Source organism: Cariama cristata, unplaced genomic scaffold (assembly GCF_000690535.1).
Source record: "Cariama cristata isolate BGI_N322 unplaced genomic scaffold, ASM69053v1 scaffold43647, whole genome shotgun sequence".
NCBI classification, from domain to species: domain Eukaryota; kingdom Metazoa; phylum Chordata; class Aves; order Cariamiformes; family Cariamidae; genus Cariama; species Cariama cristata.
The window spans coordinates 1-11,282 of NW_009628017.1; the positions used below are offsets into that span (position 1 = coordinate 1).

Sequence of the window (11,282 nt, forward strand, 5' to 3'; positions counted from 1 at the left end):
AAACAATGCAAATCTAGCAATTCTTTTTTCATGTCTACTACTGTGCATTCTTTGTATTAGACCATTTGTTCTTCGTAACCTAAAGTATATATAAATATTGTTCTTACATGAAGGCCTTTAGTGAACCTTTTATGCAAGATAAACAGACAAATTACACTTCAGTCTGACCTGACATCCTCATGCAGAAGGAAAACTGCATTCTATGCTTATTTTCTTATTTGTAACAATGGTTCATCAGAATTTCCTCAGTCTTCATAACATCATAAATTTAACTTTAAATAAACTAATCTCTGAAAGACAGACATATAGTCCCAGCTTTGAAGAAGTACCACAGACTATTCAAAACTTTCAGAAGTTTTATTCAACTGGTTTGGCAGAGGTGGGGAGGGGGGTGTTGAGTCTGCAAAAATGTTCATAACTTCTCAGGATTGAACTGATAAAAATCTCTCCTGCAGCAGAGAAAGTTACCAATCAGAGAATAAAACACTACCTTTCAGTAGCTCTAAGGTAAACATATCTGTTACTAATTTCCCTGTTACTTTACCCTATCAGCAATGCATAGTTCCTACCTATTTTGCCAGTATCTGTAGCAGAACAATAAACGAAGCCTGGGAAAGTTAGCAAGATGACAAACATGGGTTATATACATAGACACAGTAATTTATAAATCCAAAGAACAATTCTACTAGATTAATTATTTTTTAGTGTTTGAACAACATGTGCCATTGTCATAAACTATAAGTACAGCTGGCTAGAAAACAAATCCTGCTAAACATTGTGGCTTCCCAGTAAGAGACCAAACAGACAGAAAATCTGTCTGGAAGTTCTACCACAATGCTAGATGGCAACTGTAGTTGGGTACGACAAACATATCTTCTTATCTTTGGGTGTGTTCCTTGGCCAAACTACAACTCCCAAGATCCACGAATCCCATCTCAAGCTGGCGGTAAGAATCCCAGGCCAAAGTCCATCTTGCAAGACACAGTGTAGCTGAAGAACCTAAAACCAACAGTGAAGTACAGAGCCTTCTCATACCCATAAGTACAACTCTTACTGAAGCATGGAAGCAGTACTCTGCACTTTCTGGGGAGCTGGTGATTCTTTTATGGTGTTTAATGTTTTTCATTCAACACTGATGGGGAAAGACTTGGGTTGTCAAAAAACCTTAGCACTCTACTGGGAAAAAGTTGCTTGTAAAATGGAAACGAGTAAGAGTGTATTTTGTGAGTATGCCTGTTTTGATGCATCACCAAATCTATCATTATCCTTTAGCTTAGGAAAGCAAGGAAAAGCAGTTGTCTGAACATGCTCGAGAAACCCTGTATACTCAGCATAAGTATGCATAAGCCTTCTAAGTTACAGCATATTACTAACACTTGAGTAACTACAGTCACTAAATCTTCTCTTGTCAAAACTTAAAATACTATGTGAAATAAATGTGATCTAGACTAAAAAGAATTGCTGACATATGCTCTCAATAATAAAAATGTAAAAAAAACCCAAACCCAACACTTAAGAAAACATGGAAGTATACCTACTGAAAGCATGCACATGAAAAAACAGACCTTTCTAATAACGATAGCAAATCTCAGCTATTGTAAGTTTCCCCATCCGCCATTTAAGCAACATTAATTTATAAATAAAGTAAATTTAAAAGAGTAGACTATATAAAATACACATCATATGTACATGTACAGATGAGGAACGAGCAAGTAATTAATAAACAATTAAGATAAAAATGCTTTTGCATTTAATGCAGTTATCTTCTAAACTACTGGATACTAGATAGAGAGAGGAAAAGATGGCGTGCTTTGAGAAATGACAACACTTCACAGTGGTCATGGGAGAAAAGTCTGAGAAACTGCTGAACAGTCACCTCCCCACAGAGGCAAAGACAAGAACCCCTGAGCTGAGCTGAGAGTGCTGAACAACCGCAATGGGACATGCTGACATCCCCCTTGAGCCTCAGGTTCCCACCACCTCAAAACACGTTCCTGCAGAACATGATTGGATTCCTGCCCAGCAGTCACCAAAACTGATACTTCTTTATATCTGCTAATGTTGCACAATTGTTCATGCCATAACATGGGGCTGTCCTATCATTAACTTGCCCAGATACTGACATGAGAAAGTAAAAGTAGAGCTAAGATTTATTATTTCCTGTGGTGATAGATACAGAAAAAAGTTTAAGTCAATGAAAGCCAAAGAAAATTTGAAAATAAATGCCAGCATTGTCTATCATAGATCAAGAAAGAAACAAACAACCCTACAGCCTAAACATCCATTTCAAATAAGCTAGTTCACTGATAGTATACCTAACTCTGGTAACATAATTTCCAAAAAATACAAGTAGGGACTCAAAGAGAAAGTGGACTGATACAAGAACAAGAGGGTTGGAGTGTGCATATATAGTGTTTTCAATTGCCTAGATAAGATCCCTGAGGAGAAAAGAAACAAAGAAGGAAAGAAGTCAAGTAAGTAATGTCATTCTAACTGTGCATGTTACACTAGACAGCCTTTCAAGATCAAGGGCCTTTTCTTCTCTGCCTTTCTATGCTTTGATGCACTCCAAAGGGTCAGTGCCTGTAGCAAGTTTTCCCAACTACACTTGTAAGCACCACAGTAGTTGAGAGCACAAGCCAAATAAATATTCCTACAAGCTACAAGTACAATTAAGGGACCTTCCTTAAAGCATGTCCCTCAACACAATGAGGTGTGAGACAATTTGAACAGTTACTATCCAATTCTACACATAAAGCGAGAACAAAAAATTATTTGGGGCTTCATACAGAATATGCCAGAACAGTTGAATGTCTTCCCTTGGATTTCACAAGTTTCTGGATCCAGCCTGCCTAAGTTTTCAATCTGGGGAGAAAGTTTCACTAAAGCTCCAGCCTGCTCACAAGAATAAGCTAGGACCACTGAGATAACCCCAACCAATTAATCACAGCCATGGGTCTGCATCACAAATTCACCATCAGTTAAGCATGGCCCTACACTTCTAAACTTGAGTAGGTGTTTTGCTGGGCATCAGGACTGTTGTTAGAATAATGGCTTTTAGTACTTATTCCACCTTAGCCTCAGTCCTCTGAGGCTGAGTTTTGGCAAGATGTAAAACTACATTTTGACTTCATTCAGATATCCTTCAGGAAACATTCACATCATTTACTGCGGTCAAAAAAAAAAATCTGTTTCTTGGAATAGTCTGCATTTGTCCTGATCACATCATACCTTTTTGTACAGCACAACACTTGTAACACTGAAGTCAGTTTAAGATAGCAAGAGAGAAGCTGAAAGCTGTTATCTTCAGACAAAGCAACAGAGTTACATAAAGGAACAAGAAAGAGATCAGTTGCAACAAAACCAAACAATGCCTCACAACATCTGTAAGCAACAGAAGATAAACTTAGATGATATGTACAAAACCTCTTTGGGAGACAAGGAAATGATGGCAGAAAGGAACTTACTTGATTTTACTGAAGACAATGTCAACATCTGTGATTGTCACATTCTTCCCATCTATCACATGACAGTCCTTACATAGCTTTGACCAGTTCTTCCCATGCATTTCTTTTCCTGTGGCTCTTGTATCACCATGGATGGCAAATTTTCTAAAGGCCTCTTCCAGAGCACTTATTTCTCCTGCCATAGCTCCCTCATGGGAGCTGTTTGAGTCATAGGATAATCGTTTTGCTGCTCGGTCCTTTGCCGGGTCTGAAGGAGACTTTGGAGGAGTCTTATTCACAGGTTTGGTTGACTTCACTTTATTGTCAGCCATTGTGCTACAAAAAAAGAGGAGGGTAAACTCATTACATTAATTTGCACTGGTTTACTTTCTGTTAAGCTACAGGCTACAGTCCATTCGACATCACAATGTATGAAGAATAAGTGGTCTATGAAGTTCGCAAGAACTCCATGCTCTCCATCATCAAACAGTGTTTACATAGAGCTATGTAACTCTCCACCCATGCAGAAAAAAATTCTAGCATATTTAAAAAAAAAAAAAAAAGCCGGGAAAGAACATTCTGAAATGGGGCACAAACCTAATTTCACTGTCATTACATCAGCCAACAAGAGGTCACCTAGTGTTTGCTGCTTGCTTTTTTTTTTTTAAATGGCAATCACAACAGTCACTGCACTGATTCGAATAAAAGTACACCCTTTACATTGTGGGCATTACTACCTACTTTTATTTCTGAAAGAAGAATAAACAGCCCTTTATTTTCTGGACTGTGGTTTTTTAATTATTTTTCATTGAAAAATAAAATATTTTGGAAGTGTAACAAAAATATTAGTGTTATAACCCTTATGTTATATAACAAGTAAGGAAGTGTCAGAAATGCTTACACAAGTCTCTCTTGTTAACAAAACCATTTCTTTTCTCAAGTTTATGCCCAAAGAAGCTGTGGAATCATTTAGAATAAACACATCCATGATGCAGGAGCACTGAGAAGGGATGTAATTACTGTAGAGAACAACTTTCAAATTATCCTATGTTCATGTAGCATAGGTTTGCCCTTTTTAAAAGAAACCTTAAAGTGAGCAACAGAACACTAAAGTTATTTTCAGGTGTCTTCGTAAAGAAAAAAAACTCTAACATGCCAGAAGCACGCCATAGAAGCCTTTGCCTTCTGCCCATTCACTCTTAGCTTGGCAGAAGCCTAGGGATAGGGTGCACTGTGTGCCTGTCCCAACAGCTACATGCAGACTGTTGCCCAAACTCACATCTGTGGTGCTGCTACAGATTTTAACCCAAAGAGAGGTGCTTCAAGTATCAGAATTTTGGCAAATACTGGATAAGGGCTGGAAAGCCCACCGTTCTTACCTCATCCATTCTTCTAAAGTCACAGCTTGTACATAGCATGTATTTCTAGTTAAGATTTTATTTCTGCATCAGATAGAAAGTTCTTTTGGCTTATACACTGTACTTCAATACCAACTCCTCAGCAACGGAAACAATTCTAAAATTCTACCTCCTCCGATATTGCTTAGCCTCTGTCACCTAACAACCAAGGCATACCCTTTCCTGCACACTGCAACAGAACTAACCATAACTACCTGCTATGCAGCAGTTAGTGTTAAGCTTCACGATTAGAAACAACATCTTAATAAAAACTATACTAAAGGACCTTTGTTCTTTACACTTGAGCAAATGCAGCACAGCCAAAGAACTACTGTCTATTTTGAAAACATTCAAGTAAATGTTTAAAAACCTTGCCTGAGCCTGAGGATCCTTTTGTTTTGTTTACACCGTCAGCACAAGTTTTGGCCAAACTAAAATACTACATTAAGATTAGTAAAACAAGAATTTACTAACTGTAGCCTGAGAGTTATATGTGCACCTATGAAATTGAAAGAAAAGCACGGGGGGGGGAAGAGTTTGAAAATGTAAAGTTCATTAAAAAGTTTAAAATGTAACCAATTCCCATTTCTATGTCCTTTGCACCCTGCCTGCTCTCCAAAGAACAGCAATTTTACCTCAACAAACTTTTCTGAAAGTCTCCCAACACTCAAACTCCAAAACAGTACGCACCCACAGTAAATTGTAAGCTACTACAAGTATTACAGATGTATATGTTCTTACCAAAATACTGTCTAGATCAGTCTATACTGTCTGATTCATCAGGCTACACACGTTCTTTTGCTACCAAAAGAGTGGTGTGAGAACACAAGAAGAAAACAAAAACAATGCTGACACAATCTATGCAAAACAGAATTACATTAAAAATCAGATCATGAAGATCTATGATCTACCTACATCTTGAAGAAAGATTTGACTTCCAAAAGCAGAAGTCTCTTTCAAGCTTACACTATTTCAAATCCACTGGAGCTGGAAACTAGAACCAGAAATTTTCCAAGCTAACACTAACTGGCAAAAGACAGGCAGAAAGACAGGCAGAAAGCAAACATCAGCAAAAAGCAAAGTGTGCATCTTAGTGTCTGCATAGGATATTAAAAACCAAAGTTACCTCTGTAAACAAGTAACAGGACAAAAGAAGGTGGAGATCTGCTTTACTAAGGAATGTAGAGCTCATACCATTTTGCAATCTTGCCTTGTGCCAAATAAACCTTCCAAGAGATTTTTCAGAGATAGCCCCCTCTTGCTTTTAATTACTCTGTCAAGAAGCTATACTCACTGTGAATATCCTTGAAAGATACAATTGCACAATTTACAGACTATAAGCAAGAAAACATCTGTGCCACTCTGTCTCATCTGAAATTAGAAAAAATAATTACATGTCTACTTTTTTAAGTGTCTCCTGAACAAAATCTTTCTTTAGCAAGTGGTACTGCCTTGGTGGCCAACTTTGCATAATCCTATGTCACCCATAACCGTAACTTAACTTTGGCCTTGAGAAAGATAGTTCACTTCTAGACTTAGTGCTCTCAGACATCAATAAATGAACTCTGTATTGGGGTGTTTTGAGTAGTTCTGAGTCAGAGGGCAACAGGACATATTCTATAGAAAAGTCTTCAGTTTTGAATGGTGAAATCTGGTATGCAAAGCAGATTAATTTCAAAGAAATCCTCATCATCTAAACTAGAAGGTCAAGGATAGATTAAAACTAGGGCTCTGCTGTGCTTGTTGAACCATAATTACAGTTTACGTGTTAAAATCCCATGTAATAGCATGAAATTTGCTAAGAAGTCGCCACCTGGTTTATGAAAATACAGACCTAGCTTCAACTTAAAATTCTGTTTCTTAACACTACAAACAACACACCCTGAAGAGAAATATATTCATTAATATACTATATTAGAAGGTAAAGAATTGCACAACACAGGTTATGAAATCAGGTTTTAAATGAAGTCAGCTCGTTTAACTTTTTTCAGTGATTAGAGACAAGGAAGGAGATCATGCCATGTTGAAGAAATGATCTCTCAGAGAAAAATACAGAATAACCTGTTTGCCAAAAATTCAAGACCAAATGCAGTTTTGAGTCTTCCTTACCCTTTTTTTCCCTGGACAAAGAGATCAGAAGGTGCTTGCTAGCTTCTGCTAGAAGTAAAAATTAGCAGTAATTTGGGGAGAGGCCACAGCAGGGTGATAGGTGGAAGTAACAAAAGGAAGTGACTACTCTAATATACCAATTCTAAAATTCAGTAAAACAAAATTAAGCCACTGTTCAAAAGCACAAGCTGTGTAGATGCCAACTATAACAATTACAGCTTCCCAAAGAAACACCTTTCATCACCATCCAAAAAGTCTAGTATGCATGCAATTAGATAATACTACCTTTCCAGAGCCAGCAGAGGGAAGGCAGGCAGGACTAGCCACCAATCCCATCCTTTCCAAATACTACTGTCTCTAACCTAGCAGGTCTACATCACCAAACGCAGCCATGTAAGGTAGATAAGGTATAAGTAGATCCTAGAGTTCAGAAGGCTTTGTGAAAAAACTGTCCCAAAGAACTGGAGCTCCAGAAATCCACAAAATATTTAGACAACTAGGTGTTGTGTTATGAATGGCTATAGCCTGTGTCATGTAATACTTCTTTAGCATCATGAAAAAACAGTTCTTGTTCCTTCTCTCACTCTGTAATAGGTAAGTAATACAGCACATTATAGAGATAGAGGTATCTATACAGACAGATTAAGGTAGGGATCAAACTGACTGAGGTCATGACTAACTCATGCTAAAATAGACTGAAAGTGCAGATCTGTGTTCTCAGCACACGCCCAACCCATTAGAAAAAGTTTTCTTGTATCATCAAACTTCCTTTCAGTCAGAGACTACAATACCTACTCATCTCGGACAGGCAGCTGGGAGAACTCCCCTAGATAAAGACACACATTAATCTGTATTCTTCCAAAAGTGATGGAAGAAGCAGTTATTGTTTCTGTGAATTCCAGTTGCCGATTCTCTATAGCTGCATGAATATCAGGTACATATAAATAAGCTCAAAGCCTCAGTACTTACCAACTGTCAGCTCTACTGAAAGATTTATACAAACTTAGACTCTGTCACTTATCCACATCCTCTCCAGGTATCAACATATTGCAGGAATTCTAGTATGGCTTTGACTTAGATTTGGAAGAATTGCTCTTAGAAGTAATCTTTCAGCACCGACAAGGAAGACCTGAAGATTTACTAAAACACAATTCCAGCAGCTTATGCAACTCCACAGAATATGCATGTATCCTACCTGGTCAGAATTCACTGCGGCACCCTCCCTGCCCTGTCCTGAGAACTGATGCATGGTTAATCTGCTCAGGAAGTGTAGACAGCTTAGTATTTGTAACAGTTAGTTAGTATTGCTGCCATGTCACAGACAGGGAAACCAAAGCAGAAGGATGAAGAAACATGTCTGTTCTGTTGCCAGAGCTCAGAACATAAAGAGGACCCTGGGATCTGTACTCTACACTGCTTTAATTATTAGGCCACATAGAGCAGATACATGATTGTATGGAGTGCTCTGAAGAACCAATGTTCTCCGACTCTGTGGAGGAAATATAAATACTAATCTTACTAGCTGCACAACTATTAACCCACTTTACGATCTTCACACCGAAAAATGCTTTTCCAAAAAAAAAAAAAAAAAAGAAAACCCAAACAAAACAGGAAATTATTAAAAGCGTAAATGCCTGGCTTTTTGGGCTACATCATGTACTTTCTCATCTGCCTTATCTAACTTGCCTTTAGCATGCTAGGAATATTCTGTTCAATATAAGTTGAATTGTTTTCATTTGCAGCAAGTATTACAAAACCAGTTTTTAATGGAAGTATTCTTGCAGTATTAACTGCCATGCAAATGAATAAGAGTGTATTTGTCTAAGACAGCACAAAAGACTAGAACACTACAGTAGATACTTATTACAGCCTCGGATACAACCCAGTTAATACAAGAGGCAGCTTATTTTAAAACAGTTTGTTCTTTAGAATATTTACCAACCAAGAATTGGTTAAAGTGAAGTCAAAAGTCCAGTGAACTGAGGAAAACTTTCAGTTCAAACTTTTTAAAGGCAGAAAGCATTCAAGCATCAAGCAGACCTCTGTTCAGGAGACTGCGAAGACTCCTGAATTTGGAGAAAAGATCCGATAGCACAATGGCACAGTTGCAATGCAATAATGGTATTACTAATATCTACTCTTTCCTGTAATGCTTGCCTTTGCATATTCCAGCCTTCTCACATGCGACACCAAGCTCCATTGCAACTTGCAACCCAACTCCACAAGACCACAAAGTTACGTTTACACTGAGGATCACTCATCCTCTAGCTAAAATCCAAAGTTTGAAGTGCAAATTCCTCATCTTGAGCCCAAAGTCAGTAACTTCGATAAAACAGCCCTAAAATGGAGTATCTGCTCAAGTTCTCAATCTTAGTCCTGATGCCTCCCTAAATTCTTAACCCCTTCTATCATATGCCGCAGAAAACTAAGCAGCAAAAATTCTACAAATTCTGCTGTTGACTTCCTTCTGTTCTGCAATTCCTTTTGCTGTTGTTTTTATGCAAAATCCAAGGTTCTGCTTTGCTTACAGTCACACCATAGAGCTTTGGCCACAAGGTAGAGTGGAGATGGTACCCTAACTGTACCCTAAATATCCAGGAAGACGTAATCCAAAACAGAAACAGAGATTCCCCAGATAGTCTTTCTGCAACCTCCTTGCCACCCAGCAATTCTGTTGTACATTTTGTCTTCATGATCTGTTAAGTGAGAAGCAAAGATACTGTTCTACTATCTGCAAAATGTCACCAGCAAGTTAAAAAGTATCTTTCAAGCACCCTTCCATTTTTGCCAAGTATGAGTATGTAGGCTTTCCTACTCTTGCTCTTTGTAATGGGTATTCAGACCAAAAAATTCCCTAGCTCATGGGCAAATTTAATCCAACTGATCTTCCTTCCATCCTCACTTTCCAACGGGGGGAAAATATAACAGATTAATCTGCAAAAGCATCTATACATCCATTTAGTTGGCTACATTCAGTCAGATAGCATCTCTCATGCATGTGATCACATTGGACATTTGAATGAATGCTCAAGAAAACAGTAGCCAGGAATCTACCGATTTTATTGAGAACTAGAAATAGAGTAGGGGGAAAGGAGAGAGATCGTGGACCCCTAGCAATGCAGTTAACATAGTCAGCAAGTTGAGATAAGTCTGGTATTACATAACATTTGAAGAACCATATGTTGTTAACATTAACAATTTTACTTCTATTTTAACTTCACAATAAGCTTCCTATTTCTACGCCATTCTCTTATAAATTCCTTGACCTCAACCTCTCCACACCTACATTCTCAGCTCATCAGCCTAGCCAAACTACCAGCCTTCCTAAAGATCTTTCTTAGATGGTCTTAAACCTGAAAGGTCATTGGTTTTTAGAAAATAGGCATACTACAAAAAAATCTGCCCAAAGGCACACAAACTAGTAGTTTTATGTTAATTGTTATCTGTTTTACCTTCCATTCTCCTGCTACTCCTCCCTGTACTCAAGCGTTGGTAAGCATGCAAGAGCTTAAGTTGTAATTTTTATCAGAATCTCTTTCTGCATTATTGGTAAAACTTATCCACTGCACCACAAATAGCTGCCATCCAAAATTTCTTAGGACCTTCCAGCCAGTCCAAGCAAAAAAGAAAGCAACTTTTCAATGAGCATGAGAGGTGCTATTTTTATGAGTGAATTGGTTTCATAGCATTATCAAACTGTGCAAGGCATATGAATTTGTCTGACTGCATCTGTTTCATTTCAGCACTTGATCTATCTTCCCCATGTTTTAAAAATGTACAAAATTGCAGTTAAAGGGAATTCTCATTTATTTTCTATCTGTAATTATTTATGCCAAATAAAAACAGCAGAGACAAAGTACAGCAGATAGAATCTTTTTCCCACATTTTTGCATAAACATTCAGGCTGCAGAAAGGGATAAACAGCAGCAGAGATGCAACATCCTCCTAAAAATGCAATGCTTTAGACAATGCTCTTAAAGCTTCCCTTAAGCTTCCTTCACAGCTATCAGTAGGAACCAGAGTTAAGGCATTTCTCTTCTGAGTTCTGCTCTGGGCATAGTTCTCCGCACGTGGCGCTCAAGCGAATGAGAGCCATCCATTTTCCGTAGCATGTAACACAGAAGGAAAATGAGCAGAGAACACCACAGACCAAGCAAAGCTAACCAAACTCTACCTACATTTAAACCCATCTTTACTTAAAGAAAATTAAATCCTTTCGCAGGCTTTATGAGGAACTGCATGGCTGAACCTTGAGTTCTCTTAACAACATATGTGTATCTAGCACTATGGACAAGGGCAAGGCTGGCTAGACCATAAAGACCTTCAGCAG

At 38.1% G+C, this 11,282-nt stretch overlaps 1 protein-coding gene across 1 annotated transcript; it reads right to left on the reverse strand.

Annotated features, from left to right (window-relative positions):
* Window positions 1-3,463: 3,463 nt before the first annotated feature.
* LOC104165079 (tubulin polymerization-promoting protein-like) lies at window positions 3,464-3,780 on the reverse strand. The gene has a single exon (XM_009704616.1). It carries the CDS (start codon window positions 3,776-3,778, stop codon window positions 3,464-3,466), a length of 315 nt encoding a protein of 104 aa, XP_009702918.1. The 5' UTR covers window positions 3,779-3,780.
* Between the last annotated feature and the right edge of the window lie 7,502 nt (window positions 3,781-11,282).